At 51.9% G+C, this 17,011-nt stretch overlaps 1 protein-coding gene across 4 annotated transcripts in view; it reads right to left on the bottom strand.

Annotated features, from left to right (window-relative positions):
• Positions 1-17,011, bottom strand: part of MBP (myelin basic protein) — a 105,061-nt gene that overhangs the window by 26,422 nt on the left and 61,628 nt on the right. For all 4 annotated transcript variants that reach the window (XM_061399498.1, XM_061399496.1, XM_061399497.1 and 1 more), the window contains exon 4: positions 5,831-6,261. In XM_061399498.1, coding sequence (XP_061255482.1) covers positions 5,831-6,261 — 431 coding nt within the window. The remainder of the gene's footprint in view (positions 1-5,830; positions 6,262-17,011) is intronic.

Genomic DNA, 17,011 nt, shown 5'->3' with positions numbered 1-17,011 from the left:
AACGGAGGTCATTGTAAGGGCAACGGAGTGTCCCTCCGGCAGACCACTTGCATATTCTTCTCTGCTGTTGGTGACATTTAGGAGTCTAATATTAATAGGGACTTAATAGTCCTTCGTGAGTTATGAATGAATGTAAACTTTATTATAAATCTTCCTCAATAGTATTTGCTCTGAGTGCATTTTTCCTGTTCTATTACCTATGAGACAGTTGCCAAATCGAGCAACTTTGAGGGATGTGGTAGAGAATATTATTACAGGACTAAGGACAGGGGCCTGCAGGAAGGGCCTCTGATGGCGATGACAAAATGGTGAGAGAGAGAAACAGAGACAGCGGACGCCTTACAGAGGTCAAGAGATGAAGGCAGTGTAGTAGATGTCAAGAGAGGTCTTAAACTGACGACAGATGAAATGGATTTTTAAAAATGACGTGAATAGCTGGTTATGCATGGAAATAAGCAGTAGTTGTGATATGGGGAAGCATTATGGTGTTCTAGAAATATTATTGCAAAGTGAACAGAATTCCCGGAGGCAAGTCTGTGGTGAGCCTGTGCTTGGCTGGGTAGCTCATGTTCAGTTTTCTGCACATGTGAGAGGCATGCTCTGTGCCAGCAAGAAGCACTGGGCGTTGGGTACTTAAACGAGTAAGACACGGAGTATTTATTTAGCAGCATGTCTCGGTGGACAAGCTTGAGGATTCTCTGCCTCTAAGAGGCCTGGCTGCTCCCACCGAGGGTGAAAACCCTCAAAAACGGCCTGTGGGCCAGTCCACGCTGGCACCTGGTCCACAGACAAAGAAAACTTTCTGGTCCTCTATTTCACACTGCGTCCCTTCTCCATGACGATGTCGTCTCTGCAGCACTTTCAGGCAGCTCTGGGGGCTGGCGGTAAGCGCCCACCACTGCCATCCCTGGCCTCCTGAGTGTTGGTCACAGAGCCTGGGACGCTGGCCCGAGGCGCTGAGATGGGGCGGCCCCCTGGGCGACCCCCCCCTCCCGCAGCAGCAGGAGGGACGATGTAGTTGAGGCGGGTTCTCTGCCTCCCGTCCAGATATGCTCAGGGTCAAGGGAAGGTTATCTCTGGCAGAAGAAGTGGGGGAGCCAGCCCAGGTGGGAGGAGAAGAGGCAGGAAGGCGTCATGTGTCACCCCTGCCCGCCTTTTACTGCTTCCAATGAAGCAGGATGATTTCTGGGCACGTAAGAGTGTTGTGATGTCTGTGACGGAAAAACTCGAAGATAACCTATTAACCAGAGTGTGACAAGAGGCTTCTCCAGTTCTGGGATGCTGACTCCGCACCTTGGTGATTTGCACGAGAGACTGAGGGTGTGTTTTTTTCCCTCATGATGAGATAGTCTCTCAGATATCAAGCGGAGCTCTCTGTCAACCAGTAAGAATCGGCCATTCCTTTTGCCAAAAGGAAAGTCAATGATGATGGAAATCAACACCAGAAAGTGGAAGTGAGTTTAACAGGAGATGAATTAAGAAGAGGGTCTGGTGGCAGGGTATGGGTACAGATGAATGGAAGATAAATCAAAATTAATTCCATATCTTTATGCTTATTTCTGGGGCTTTCCTGTGGCTCATTCAGTAAAGAATCTGCCTGCAATCCAGGAGACTCAGGTTTGATCCCTGGGTCAGGAGGATCCCCTGGAGGAGGAAATGGCAACCCACTCCAGTATTCGTGCCTGGAGAATTCTACAGACAGAGGAGCCTGGCGGGCTACAGTCCATGGGGTCGTAAAACGAGTCGGACATGACTAAAGCGCCCTAGCACAGCACACGTGTTTATTTCCGGCTTACCAAGGCTCCCAGCTTGCACTCCACCTCGCATAGTCACTGTCTGCCTCACACTCCGACCTCAGATTCTCCAGTGTTGATCTGACCGCCTGGTCTGCACCCTCCGGGGAGTCCAGCTGGGGGCAGTCTTTCTGTGCTCAATCACTCAATAAGTGCTGTTGTGGGTTCCGTGTCCCAGACACACAGGAGGGTAGAGACACTCCCCCGACGTGTGCAGGACAGCATTTTCAAGAAATACTAACAATCAGGCAGAGTGAGAACTGTCCTCACAGAAGGATCAGAGAACAGAAAGCTCTGTGTGTAAAGCTGATGCTTGAAAGCGGAGCACAGAGCGGGTGCGCAGGCGCCAGACTCACCTGTTGTTCAGCTGCTGTCAGGAAGCCAGTCACACATGTGTTTAGTAAGGGAGGGACGTCAAAAAAGACAACTTAAAAAACTCACGTGCAATGAATTAGTGTGTTAAAATGTTTAATAAATGCATTAAAAAGGGAGAGATATATAAAAAGTAAAAGGTCATCACAAAATCAAATTGGAATACAGACAGCAGAAGGCAATCAGCATTAAATACATCAACACAATTTACAAACGTTTCGCTCGGAGGACCAGCACATTGCCGCCCACACAGGGGCGTCACATTCTGACCGACCTCTCGCCCGGAGCGCTGAGGGTGTGGAGGCCGCAGGAGGACACGGCGAAGTACTGGGAGCCAATCAATAGCTGATCCATAATCGATCAGAAGAATGACATTAATACTTCAAAAGGGATTCCTGTAGTAAATCTCAGCAAGTGTTTCTTTGGGTGTGAAAACAAGTACACCCAGCATAAAGAGATTTTTCTCTAGAAAGGTCTCTGGCCAAATCTCTTGGCAAACTCATGTGCTGCGTGGCTGGGTGGGTGACACTGAGATTCCTGGGTTGTGTGTTGTGAGCGGACTCACTCCCAGCAGAGGTAAGTGAGTGCAGCTCTACTGGCCCCAAGCCCGGGGCCAGACTCCATGGAGAGGGCACCTTACCCAGACCCTTCCTGCCGTGTCCTTCACATCACCCTCCAATGTCACCCTCCCCGGGGGTTACAGAACACATCTCCAGCATTAGGGTACCCTGTTAACAATGAGGAGTTAGCAGTTACTGTACAACTAGAATGTGAGTGAAGTTAAAATGCAGTGGGGAAAAGGCAGGGAACAGAACACTATGACTAATTTCCAAGACTGCTTGTCCCCAGGGCGCTAATCGGCAGCAAAGGTTCTCACCCCCCACAGTCAAGACCAGGGGCAGCGAAGGGAGGCTGGACACGGACTGCCATGGGTGCTGAGACCAGCGGTCCACAGACGCGGCTCTGACCGCAAAGTCAGCAGGCATAATGGGAAACAGGCATAATGGCTAGGACCTAAGCCTGCAAGAGGGCGGGCTCTCGTGGAGGAAGGCGACACAGGCCTTCTCCTCGAGTCCCTCTAGGGGGCTGCCCAGGTCACTGTGGCCACCTTGGTTACTCTCCAAGCTAAGGGGTCAAGATTCTGGGGTGAAGCCTGAGGATACAGTGCTGGCCCTCACAGGGCCCCACTGTCCAGGGACTTGGAAACCTGCTCCTTAAACGCGACAACTCCGTCTTTCTTTCCTCCCAAAACAAAGGCGAGTAGTCTCCATGAATGCACTTTTCATTTAAGGCTCTCAAAAGAATATGCCTCCTCAAGGAATTTGTGTGTGCTTTCCCTGAATGCCAACTCCTGGCCGCACAAAGGGTGGGTGTGTTGGTGCACTCCCAGGACTGGGGGCGCTGCTCACCCCGGGGCCCCCAACGTGTCCTCGGAGGAGGGGGGCAGGTGACAAACAGCCCCTTTTCCAGGAGCCAAGGGCTCCATTCAGCTTCACATGCTTCAGTCCAAAAGACCTTTCTAGCATCTAATAAGATGAGGCCTCTCCTGGTTTATCAACAGAGCAAAGCAAAAATAAAATCAGAACCAAGAAACAAACCCACACCAATAAAAAACTGCAGACTTCTAGCCATTGCAAGTGTGTCATTGGGTATAGAGTGTATTATGCTCATACCTCCAGTGTTTAAAAGTGAACAAAACATCCACAGGAAAACAGGTGAGCTGAAAAGTATTTCCAGGAAGCCCCACTGCATATTTTCAGCAAAGACAGGAATGTACCCTGGCCAGTGTTTGTAATAAGCAATCACAGATATGATTTCACATTAAAATTCTAATGGATTTCATTGGCATCAAAGGGCAAAGCTGTTCATTTAAAAATCTTCTTTATTCAAGACCCAGGCGTGAACAGAATTGATACTTTTAAAAGTACTAAATCAACTATTTCAACATTGTTTTTATTTTTTAAATCCTGTGAAAATGTTTTAATCTAGATTCTTGATAATCTAGCAAGGCTAGTTTGCAACATGGATGTCTACTTCTGAGGCATCTTTTCTTTGAAAATGTTGAGGAATATGAGACTTTATGCAATCAATGTTGAACTTTTACACAAAGGAAGAAAAACCTGTATGTATAATACAGTCAATTTGAGATAAGGTCACAACAACTGACATAAATGCTTTCACAGTCTGATTTTAGCTTAACCTGTCACCACTGAAACGAAGCTTGTTTTATAACAGATGCTCTCCAGCTGTTTAGTCTCCGCACCTGTATTTTTGCTTTGGGTTAAGCAGCATATTTAAGGTTTCGAAACTGGTGACACTACAGGCATGTGAGGTGCTTTGCAAGACTGGGTTAGGCAGCCAGGGTCCGGTGTGGCTTGATAGCATCTCGGATTGAAACTAGCATTAGAAATGGGTCAGCTGACCCACTTTTAAGGGGTGGGGTACGACTGCCCCAAAGTACAGGACGCAGAAGGAAACCGTCAGGAAACAAACTCTAGAAGCCCGGAAGGTACACTGAGTTATTCACTAGAAGGCCACACGACAGACCTCAGCTCCAAGCAGGTGCCCGAAAACCTCAGTGCACCTTGACACCACACAGGCGCAGCTGACATCTGTTTTATCTTTAACAACATCAGGATTGTCAGTCATTTTAAGAACTGTAGCTAGAGACTAAAGCAAATCTGAGAAATTCCCGCGCTCCCAGGGCCCCAGCATTGAGGATGAGACCAGGACATCAAGGGCCTCTGCCCACACTCGGCTCAGAAGCCTCGTGCCTCCCTGGGCCTTTCAGGATAAGCACAGGACACAGCCAGAAGCAAAGGGCATCTTAGGAGTTTTGTGAGCACCCCCAATAAACCAGGGGCTTTTATGGAAAGCCTCACTCTTTCCAAAATCCCCCAGCTGTCCAACGCTCTAAAAATCAGGTGCCACGCAGGCTGTGTATTTGCTATCTGATTGTCACTTGGGGATTAGCTTTTCAATGAAACGTCAACCATGAAAGATCTATTCACCATCAAGTCCAGTAGCCACTGCTACAACCTGGACCACAATAGGAGCAGTTTTCTCTTGTGATACATTTTTCTCTACAGAACATTTAAATAATGAAAGCGCAAATTCTATATTCAAACGAACAGAGTAACAAAATCATACAGTTTTGACTCACAGACACACTTCATTTATTCCCCTCTGCGACTCAGACAAAAGACAACGTCTGCTCAAGGCGAATTTAAATTTGTCCCAAAGTCCTCAATTGCAGTATTGTTACAAGGCAACTCAAGGCTAGCGGCACTGAGTCCAAGAACAAATGGGCTTAGCCCAGTGTTGACCCCGGAGCGCGGGAGCAGAAGCGGAACCAGCACTCAAGCCCCCAAGCACGAGACACAGGAGGCCCCAGCACAGGGCTCCCTTTCTGCGGCGCCCACACCCACGCCACCCGAGATGCGAACTCAGAATGTTCTCCACCCTGAACCGCGTTCCGACTGCATCCCTGGTCAGCGGGGGGAGGAGGGTGGGAACTTCAAAAGCCGAGACCCAGGGGCTCCTAAGCATCTCCAGCAAGACGCTGCGCCTCCTCTCGGGGCTGAGTCCACCCGCGGGTCCCCTTCCCGCCCCACTCACTCCCCCGGGGACGCCCATGTCGTGCGCCTCTACTCCTCGGAGCTCACCTTGCCTGAGCCCCGCTTGGGCGCACCCCTGTCCGAGCCAAAGAAGCGGCCGAGGGAGTCGAGGATGCCCGTGTCTCTGTGTCTGGGGAGGAAGCCGTGCCTGGCGTGGTCCATGGTGCTCGCCGAGGCCAGGTACTTGGATCTCTGGGAGGGTCTCTTCTGGGCCGCCATTGCGTCCACCGCCCCGGGAGCGGCCGCACTGTCTTCCTGGATGGTCTGGAGCTCGTCTGATTCCGAGGGCCGGTCTTTGAAGGTGTTGTCCTCCCGGCCCGGGGCATCTCGGGAAAAGAGGCGGACCAGGTGGGGGCGGCCCCCCGGGTCAGCTGGGCTGGCCTCGGGCCAGGCATTCTTCGGGTCCGCTGTGCGCTTGGAGTCTGTCACCGCCGTGTCCTGCGAGGGGGCCCCATTGTTCGGGACCACATCTGCCGCTCCTGCAAACAACAGCGAGATGTGAACCCGGCTGTGCAGAGCGGGCCACGGACAATGCCGCTTTCTTCCCGGTTGGCGAACTGGCCGTCTCCTACAGAATCCACGGAGGGTGTGGGCGCCATGCAGCCCTGTGTGGCCCCTGACTGCCCTGGGGAGGACCCGCCCGGCCCGAGCCTCTCTCTTGGTGGCGGCTCTGTATCTCAGGGGCCCTGGGGATCGTCTCAGGGGCTCCGGACTGGGCACCAGGCCTCCCAGAGCAAACACAGCCATGCACAACATCGCCCCTGGGTGCTGCCACTCCTTCCTTGGGAGGCTCCAGGGTTCTGGGCACCTTGATGGCACATTTATCACCTAAAAGGCCACTGGTGCCCAAGCCAAGCGTGTTGGAAGCATGTATTTGGCAAAAGGTATTTTTAGTGTTCTCAGTAAAAATGGAACCTCCCACGTCTTTTGCAATTCATGCCTTAAAGAAACGGGGTGTTTAGAATTCTTTACTTCCCAGAGTCCACAAGAGGCCTCTTGCAGGACAGAACTGCTTATTCAGGACATTTTGGTTGGGCTTCTCCTCTGCAAGCAGTGACAATCAGAAAACTTGAGTGGGAAGGGGGTGTCTCATGTTGCACACCACTCTCCCTTAGCTTTTCACAAAAATACACAGCATTTCTCTTAAGAATGGCAGGACCTCATCTTGCTCTCAATTACAAAGATGGGTATAATTGAGCATTCCTCTCCAAAGTTTATTACGCATCGACAAAAATTGTGGGTATACTCACACTTTCCTGTAACAGCATCCATCCATCTAACTGCCCAGCAATCTATTCACTGACATTTACCAACAGCATCCACCCACCCACTCATCCACTTATCCATCCATCCATCCACTTATCTACCCACCCATCCACTTATCTACACATCCATCCACTTATCTACACATCCATCCATCTACCCACCCATCCACTTATCTACACATCCATCCATCCACCCAGCCTTACCGAGTACCTGGCAAACGTAATGTCCTGCACTAGTTCAACAAAAATGTGGTGCTTGTCTCATGAACAGAGATGAAAATGAGTAATATGAGTTGAATGGTGTCCTCTAGATGGTGTGTCCACATCCTAACCCCCAGCACCCATGGATGTGAACTTCTCTGGACCTCTGGTCTTGGCAGATGTCATCAGGTCAAGACGGGGTCACACTAGTGTAGGGTGGGCCCTGACCCAGTGACTGGTGTCCCTGTGAGCAGAGGGCATCTGGATGCAGACGCACAGAGGAGAGGCCATGTGGTGTGGAAGCAGACCGTGGCCTGGTGTGTCCACAACTCAGGGTCTCCAGGACGCAGGGATGTGGGAGGCTCAGGGCAGCCCCTCCCCAGAGATACCAGGGAGAGTGCCGCCCCGCCCACACCTGGTGCAGGTTTCTGGCCTCCAGAGCCGGGAGAGGAGAGTTCCCCGCTGTTTCAAGTCCTGTTTGCGGTCATTTGCTGTGGCTGCCATAGGACACAGACTGTGTGAAGTCACGTCGAGTGACAACACGAAAGGAAGCGGGACACGGGCGTCAGGACAACCTACTGGGGGGACAGTGTGAGAGTGTGGGCCGCTCGGGGACAGGGGGGTGGGGGCAACATGCTTCTGCAGGGAAGGATGCCCGGGAGACAGTCCTAGGGAAGGAGCTTGGTGTGTTTACTTGGGAGCAGGGAGGCTTGGAGCCCCAGGGGGCAGGTGTGAGGCCTGAGGGAGACGGGGAGCCAGTGGGGGCGGGAAGGGGTGATGGCGGGGCAGGATGCGGTGGGGGGGTGGGGAGGGGGCCGGCGGGGGAGGTAAAGGGGGATGGTGGGGGGATGGGCTGAAGGGAGGATGCACTTCAAGAGACAGGCCGGCCAGTCTGTGCAGGCTTCAGGGGTTGAGGTGAAGGGATTTTTTTTTTTTCTTTTTTTCCAGAAAGTGCCCAGAGACAGTCAAGGAACAGGGTGTGGGCAGGACCAGACCTCAAGGGAGAAGAAGACTCAGCCTGAGCACAGGTGCGGGTGAACACAGGTAGGAGGGGCTAAGTCAAGGCAGGGCCAAGGTCGTGTCCGGGGGTGTCAGGAAGGGTCGGCCAATCTGGGTGATGGGCGCATGGAGGGCCTCTCCTTTCATCACACGTGTTCAGGGGAGGCTTTACATCTACAGCACCTACTTCCACAATATAAATTACAAAAACTGAAGGGTGCACACTCCTTTAACAAAATCAGAGAGCTCAAGAGACTGTCCCTGGGTGACATTCATTGTGCAGTCAATATATTGACCTATGCTCCCAAAGCGGAGTACGGACATCATAAATGTCTGTTGGACACCAACTACCAGGCAAACAGCCAGGCCGCGGGGTCCTGGGGTCTCTCTCCTGCTCCTAAGAGGGTGCACGCAGGTGTCAACTGTGCCTTATGCCAGCCACGCTACAAGCCTTACAAACCCATCACTTAGAGCGTGGCACATCGTTTCTGACACTGATTAAATGAACCACACGAAACCACTCATATTTATCACATATCAGGCCCTCACTACCTCGCACCGTCCTGAGACAGCACCCTGAAGAATGCTGTGGCCGGCACCAGGCTGTAGATTTTTACAGGGACGCAGAGCTAATTTATAGGTTGCAACAGAAAGGGTCTGCTTTTCTCGCTGTGCTTTAGATTCTGTGGCTAATATAAATTAATGCAAATGTGAACGGGAAACAATCGCTATATTGTACGTGGTTAAATGCATTAACGAAACACAAGCGCATCTGAATACTAATATTTTTACAACAGTCAGCCTTTGTGTCCCTGAATATGGTTATTTGTGAGGCACAGAGAAGGGCGTTTGTGTCCTGGAAGTTGCTTCTCCCGGGATGCAAGGAGCCCAAGGAGAAGCTAAAATCTGTGGATCTGCAGCATTTTCAGTAAGGACAAGTGCAGTGTTAATTTGTCAATTCATAACAGCTTTCATCAAAGAGGCAGAGTTCTTATTTAGATGGTAATTCTGGAGCAGAACTCTGGTGCACAACGTGAGTGGCTCAGATCTGGCAGGACCCCAACAGACATTTATAATCCTCTCTCAGTTACTGTTTAGATTCTACAGGAAATTGGAAGAAAACGTCTTAAAAAAGTCACACCTCGGTCTAATGGGTAAACCCACCCCAGGAAACTTAGGGAAGTGCACTTTTGAGGGTGGCGGTGTTAAAATCACAAGTGTCTCTGAGAAGCTGAGGACCTAGTAAGTTGGAAGGTGGTTTCTGGGGCACAGAGACCCCCTGCCCTGCAGACCAGGATGGTGACACCGGGGCAGTGATGACTGGAGCAACTCACCAGTGTCACACGCCCCGGGGAGGCTCCAGCCCAGGGTCTCGCTGTGACCACCTGGCCTGTGGGTCCTTGGCACCCTGCCCCTCCCCTCCCCCACCCCCCGCCACCAGCAGGCTGGGGTTGGAGTCTGCAGTTTCTCCCGGGTTACTCCAGACGCCCCTGACCACATCACCTCTTCCTTTACTTACCCGAGCCGAGTTTGCTCATGGCCCTGCTGGGCCCTGCAGCTCATGGAACGGGAGCTCCTGGGCGCTCAGCTCTGGCGTGACCATGACCTTGACTGTGACCTTGATGGTTCCCAGGACCAACCCTGCCTCGGCCCTCGGGAGCATCCTCCCCTGCCCTCCATGACGGGCTGCTCCGGCCTCTTAGTTCTCCCCCAGGCCCTGCGGTGTGCCCGGCTCCGTGTGCTTGGCCTCCGCCCCCTGTACCCCCTGACCTTGACACCTACCCCCCAGCCCCCACCCACTGGGAGGTCTGCTCCAGGCAGTTGGACCGAGCTTCTCTCGATGCAGCTTCTACGTGGTCAGCCTCACAGAGGGACTGCCTCAGGTCCACCTAAATTGTTCCCAGCTGGCAGTGCCGTCCCTAAAGGCAGGGACCCTGCCAGACCTGTCCCCTCAGGTCACTGGGGTGGCACGAGGTACTGAACCTGGAAGTGCTGTCTCCCAGGCCGGACTCCACCAGCAAGCAACAGAACCCAGATTCTGCTCTCTCTTCTCGGCTGGAAGGACTTAGTTCCCAGCTGTTCCACCATTTTTAACAGAGAATTTCCTTCCATCCCAAAAGGCTGGATGCCAGGGTCTAGAGAGCTCTGGCTTAGAAATGAATTCACCTGCACAACTGAATTCTTTCTGGCAATTTGTGGAGGTTCAGAGAAACCCCTCAGCACGGCTCTGAGGTTCCGGATAAAGCCCTTAGCATCCCTGCCTTGCCTTTCTCCAAGTGCAAAGCCGAGCGCAGGTGCTGGGTGAGTCACTCACATGGAGCGTGGCTGTCAAGCAGGGCTCATCCCCCAGGTCGTTTCATCCACCTGTGCTCTGCACTGTCTGCAGCAAACCAGACCATGTGGACGGCGCAGGAAGCACAGGCTGCCCCGTGTGCAGGGGCCGGCGCAGGAAGCACAGGCTGCCCCGTGTGCAGGGGCCGGCGCAGGAAGCACAGGCTGCCCCGTGTGCAGGGGATGGTGCAGGAAGCACAGGCTGCCCCGTGTGCAGGGGATGGTGCAGGAAGCACAGGCTGCCCCGTGTGCAGGGGCCGGCGCAGGAAGCACAGGCTGCCCCGTGTGCAGGGTCAGGACCTGCAAGGTGTCGCCAGGAGGGTCTCCAGAGGCTGACCTTGACCCCCTGCCCACCAGATGAGGGCCCCAAGCCTCCGGCGGTGTCTGTGGTCATGAATAGGGAGGTGGGGCCGCACGCTTGTCTCTGGCACCTAGAGGCTCCTGTAGTGGCACACGTGGGACTGGGCATGTTGGGGGTCTGCCTGGGCCACCCCTTCCATAGATGCAGCGCCTGGTGATGGTCCAGGAGGGAAAGCTGAGCTCTCGCTGGAAGTTTTATAAGTGTGACCAGCAGCCATACGGAGCAGGTCATTTACAAGTCCACTTGCTCAGGTGAGCAAACCGAGGCAGAGCAAGTGAAGCAGGGCTCCACGTAGGAGGTGATGCTTACTCTGAGGCCCCAGCTGCAGGCCACCCCCAGTTCTGGGTACTCCATGCGGGCCCCCACTGCCTTTACCTGACCCTAGGTTTTGCCTCTCAGGGTGACATTAACTGCAGATGACCGATGGCTGAGACATTTCTGTGTAACAGAGGCACTGACTGGGAGAGATGGGAGGGCTTCCCAGAGCCCAGCCAGGGCCTCCTCTGCGAGCAACAGGGCCCTGGGTCCCCCAGAGCTCTGCAGGGTGGGAGCGGCTGCCTTGCCTCCCCCTACACCCCGTCCTGCCCACCCCACAGGCACGCATAACCATCTGCTCACAATTTACTACACCAGCTGTCCTTGGCAGAATGTGCTAATGCCTGTTGAACACTCAGAAAGGCTGAGTTGAGGGATCCTGAAAATCACATTGCAGCTCTGGCTGCGGACACGTCACCCTGCGATCACGCGGAAGCTCTGAGCCCTGCTTGTTTATAAACTGCTACTTATACCCATTGTCTCACTGTAACCAGAAAACGACAAACATCACACATTCATACATGATGGTCTCAAACAAACTGTGATGATTCAGTGAGTGCTGTTCTGTATTTAAATGACTGTCTTTACCTAGATTGTATACCTTATGCTGTTTTCCACCACATTCTTGGAAATTATACTCCATCACCGACTTGCATCAAAACCATATATGTGAGTGTGTGTGTGTGAACATACAAGAAGCAATACAGATGCCAAGCCACACCCCAGACCCAGAGGCAGAATGCGCAGCTGCTGCTGCTGCTGCTAAGTCGCTTCAGTCGTGTCCGACTCTGTGCAACCCCACAGATGGCAGCCCACCAGGCTCCCCCGTCCCTGGGATTCTCCAGGCAAGAATACTGGAGTGGGTTGCCATTTCCGTCTCCAATGCATGAAAGTGAAAAGTCAAAGTGAAGTTGCTCAGTCTTGTCTGACTCTTAGTGACCTCATGGACTGCAGCCTATGAGGCTCCTCCGTCCATGGGATTTTCCAGGCAAGAGTACTGGAGTGGGGTGCCACTGCCTTCTCCAGAATGCACAGGGTGGCCCCCAATTCTGCTCTTTTTTTGACTGGCTGGGGAGGAGTGGCCAGTGAGCTATTCCTTCTCCAAATAACCAGGCTGACCCTTTAACCCAGCACTACACACGTCCAGTGACATCACTGTTCACCCGCGCCCCCATGCCCAGTCACTGCCAGGGAAGGGCAGTGTAGGAGATGCTGCCGACCTTGAGACCCAGCGCCCTTGACGCGCCGTTGTTTCCCACCCTCTGGGCTCTTAGGGAAGGCTGCACCTTCCTCCTCTGTGGGGAGAGCGCTGGTCTGGCTGGGACTCACGGCTTTTCCCAGCTTTGGGCCGACGTGGTGGCCGCTCTGTTCCACCCCACTGGGAGCCGCTTACAGCTTCCTGAGTCCAGGAGAGGCCAGCGTGAGGACGGCTGCAGCTTCACCTCTGAGTTTTCCTGTATCTTCAAATGCCACAGAGGGTGAGATGGTTGGAGGGTATCACCGACCCAATGGACATGAGTGTGAGGAAGCTTCGGGAGACAGTGACAGATAGGGAACCCTGGAGTGCTGCAGTCCACGGGGTTGCAAGGAGTCGGGCACGACTTAGTGACTGCACAACATCAACAGCTCAGGTTCACACAGTAGAAAGTACATGCTGTTTGTCAGAGCAGGACTGTATCCCTCCTCCCACCAGAATAACACACATATAGAACCCCCCTCTGTGAAGGCGAGTCCATCTATTAAATTTAACAACAAAATGAAAACCTTCTATTGACAAGATATAAGTCACGGTGGGCTTCTTCTCACTATAATTAACTTTTTAAAATTCCTGTGATTAGATAGCTTGAAACATAAGGCCTAAGGGATCATGCAACTATAATTTCATCAGGGAAGTTTAATAAAATTTCATATTCACAGCTGACCAGATCTTTAATGAAGCTAGAGACAATAAAAATGATCATCACTCAGCTAATTAGAAGTTTTGCCAAGAATACACTTTAAAACTGCATGGTAGAGGCTTAGCCCACCACACATCATTGCTGGCTCATTCATGCGCATCACCCTCATTTAAAGGGAGGTTCCCAGGCTTCATGGAGCAGTCAAATAGTAAAAATGAGGAGTGAGGTCTTTAGACTGGCATTTCCAGAAGTCTGGGAAGCTTTCATCTTTGCTAAGACACAAAGATCCGTCTAGTCAAATCTATGGTCTTTCCAGTAGTCATGCATGGCTCTGAGAGTTGGATCATAAAGAAGGCTGAGCATCAAGAAATTGATGCTTTCAAACTGTGCTGCCAGAGAAGACTCTTGAGAGTCCCTTGGACAGCAAGGAGATCCAACCAGTCCATCCTAAAGGAAATCAACTCTGAATATTCATTGGAAGGACTATTGCTGAAGCTGGAGCTACAATACTTTGGTTACCTGATGCGAAGAACTGAGTCATTGGAAAAGACCCTGATGCTGGGAAAGATCGAAGGTAGGAAGAGAAGGGGACGACAGAGGATGAGATGGTTGGATGGCATCACTGACTCCATGGATGTGAGTTTGAGCAAGCTCCAGGAGATAGACAGAGAAGCCTGGCATGGTGCAGTCCACAGGGTCTCAAAGAGTCAGACGTAACTTAGTGACTGAACAAGACATTAAGAGAAAACAAGAAATTACCATGTACTAGCCTACACAAAAGGAAGAAAGGGAATTTGGGAAAGTACAAGAAAAGAACAAGAAGGCATCATCTCAGAATAAAAGGGATGCACTCAGGTCACTTTCTGACCCTCCTGCCGAGAGCCTGAGTCTGTCCACATGCCCCTTCACCGAGGGAGGCTAGTAGTCACTTTCTGACCCTCCTGCCGAGAGCCTGCGTCTGTCCACACGTCCTTCACCGAGGGAGGCTAGTAGTCACTTTCTGACCCTCCTGCCGAGAGCCTGCATCTGTCCACACGTCCCTTCACCGAGGTCTTCTGGGCAGGGCCCAGACACGCCGGGAAGCCCCAGAGTCCCAACAACCCTCCCTCCTGCCGGGCAGGAGGCCCAAGCCCTGAACGCCACTCTGAACCCACAGTCCTCATTTTGCCACTGACCTCCAGCAGCTTCCCAGAGGAGCTTCTGGTACATATAATATACATGTGCTTGCTCCCCATATGACATCCCTCAGAAAATAAAATTTGTTCCTTCATTTTGAGGGCTCAGACTCACTGGTTGTACCTACATTTTTACCTTGGTTTTCAAAATAGTAGCTTTGGGTGGCATATCTAATTAAGTTTACAGCCCAAACTGTAATCTGTAATTTTACTTTCTTATTCTAGGGCTTCCCTGATGGCTCAGATAGTGAAAAAAAAAAAAAAGAAAAGAAAAGAAAGAAAGAAAGAAAAAGAAGGGAAAAAAAGTCTGCCTGTATTGCAGAAGACCAAGGTTTGATCCCTGAGTCAGGAAGATCCCCTGGAGGAGGGCATGGCAACCCACTCCAGTATTCTTGTCTGGAGAATCCCATGGACAGAGGAGCCTGGCCGGCTACAGTCCATGGGGTCACCTGTTAAATTACAGGAAAAAAAAATCCCCAAACCAAAGTCACAACTGAATTGCCTTGCTCGGCGTGTGCCCCAGCACAGGTCTCTCTGGCTCAGAACCGTGGGTCTCCACCGTCTGCCCTTTCTCCCTGGGGGGTCTGCCTCCCCAGTGGCTCCCTGGTGTCTCTCATGGGGCCTGAATGCAGGCGAGTGCAGACCATGTCTCAGGAGCTGTTGAGGTCCACACAGTTCACATTCGAGCTGCTGGCACCAGGGTTCCCAGGAGCTCAGGCAACGCTTAGGAGGCCCACTGAGGTCACGGGGACCCCGCCCTCCCATCCCCACCCTGCTGTAATGTCCGTGGTACCCAAGGCAGAAACCACCTGGAGACGGATCACACAGTGACCCTGCGTGGAACGGGGCCCTCCCCTTCTGGGCCGGGGTGGGCACGGGGCTCTGGGGCACTTTCCTCTAAATGCACGAAGGAGGGCTTCAGAGCGGCTGGAGGCCCCTGGCCTGGCGCGCAGCGGTTTTCTCCTGTACTGATTCGCCCCCTGGTCTCCTAGCTCACAGTCGTGTTAGGAAGCGTTCTCCAGAAATAAGTCCACGGGCCCCAGTGAACCACAAGGTGCTGCTGTCATAACTGTTTATACGAATCCTTTGTTTTTCTCTAAGAGGACCAGCGTGGAGCAGATGACAGCAGCCGTCATTGCAGAATCCACAAAAGCGCAGGGAATCTTTAGGGACCTGGTCTTCCACTTGCTGTTTTTACACTCATGCTTTACAACTTACACTTTTCCTCCATATTTCCTCCATTAAATATTCTCTTAAAGATTATTGACACCATTGACACCCCTGTACAATGCAGGTTAGCACAAAGATCGCAGTTCCAGGTCGTCTCACACTGGGACAGTGACCTGCCGAACGTGTGACCCCTAGGCCAGGTCCTTCAGGGTTGGCAACATGGATCAGAAGGCGGGGGTGGGGCGGGCGGGCCACCTGAGGTCATAGGCTGTTCTTGAGAGCCAAGAAAACCTTAAGGGAGACAGAGACGGTGAGGAACCCAACAAGTTATCCAACACTCCAGCCCACTGCAGAAGATGTTCAGTCAGTCAGTTCAGTTGCTCAGTCGTGTCCGACTCTTTGCGACTCCATGAATCGCAGCACGCCAGGCCTCCCTGTCCATCACCAACTCCCGGAGTTCATTCAGACTCATGTCCATCGAGTTAGTGATGTCATCCAGCCATCTCATCCTCTGTCGTCCCCTTCTCCTCCTGCCCCCAATCCCTCCCAGCATCAGAGTCTTTTCCAATGAGTCAACCCTTCGCATGAGGTGGCCAAAGTACTGGAGTTTCAGTACTTTAGCATCATTTCTTCCAAAGAAATCCCAGGGCTGATCTCCTTCAGAATGGACCGGTTGGATCTCCTTGCAGTCCAAGGGACTCTCAAGAGTCTTCTCCAACACCACAGTTCAAAAGCATCAATTCTTCGGCACTCAGCTTTCTTCACAGTCCAACTCTCACATCCACACATGACCACTGGAAAAACCATAGCCTTGACTAGATGGACCTTTGTTGGCAAAGTAATGTCTCTGCTTTTCAATATGCTATCTAGGTTGGTCATAACTTTCCTGCCAAGGAGTAAGCGTCTTTCAATTTCATGGCTGCAATCACCATCTGCAGTGATTTTGGAGCCCCCCAAAATAAAGTCTGACACTGTTTCCCCATCTATTTCCCATGAAGTGATGGGACCAGATGCCATGATCTTCATTTTCTGAATGTTGAGCTTTAACCCAACTTTTTCACTCTCCTCTTTAACTTTCATCAAGAGGCTCTTTAGTTCTGCTTCACTTTCTGCCATAAGGGTGGTGTCATCTGCATATCTGAGGTTATGGATATTTCTCCCGGCAATCTTGATTCCAGCTTGTGCTTCTTCCAGCCCAGAGTTTCTCATGATGTACTCTGCATAGAAGTTAAGTAAGTAGGGTGACAATATACAGCCTTGACGTACTCCTTTTCCTATTTGGAACCAGTCTGTTGTTCCATGTCCAGTTCTAACTGTTGCTTCCTGACCTGCATATAGGTTTCTCAAGAGGCAGGTCAGGTGGTCTGATATTCCCATCTCTTTCAGAATTTTCCACAGTTTATTGTGATCCACACAGTCAAAGGCTTTGGCATAGTCAATAAAGCAGAAATAGACGTTTTTCTGGAACTCTGTTGCTTTTTCGATGACCCAGCAGATGTTGGCAATTTGATTTC

Source organism: Bos javanicus, chromosome 24 (genome assembly GCF_032452875.1).
Source record: "Bos javanicus breed banteng chromosome 24, ARS-OSU_banteng_1.0, whole genome shotgun sequence".
Lineage (NCBI taxonomy): Eukaryota > Metazoa > Chordata > Mammalia > Artiodactyla > Bovidae > Bos > Bos javanicus.
Note: the sequence above shows the minus strand (reverse complement) of the source record. Positions and strands in the feature narration are given on the sequence as shown.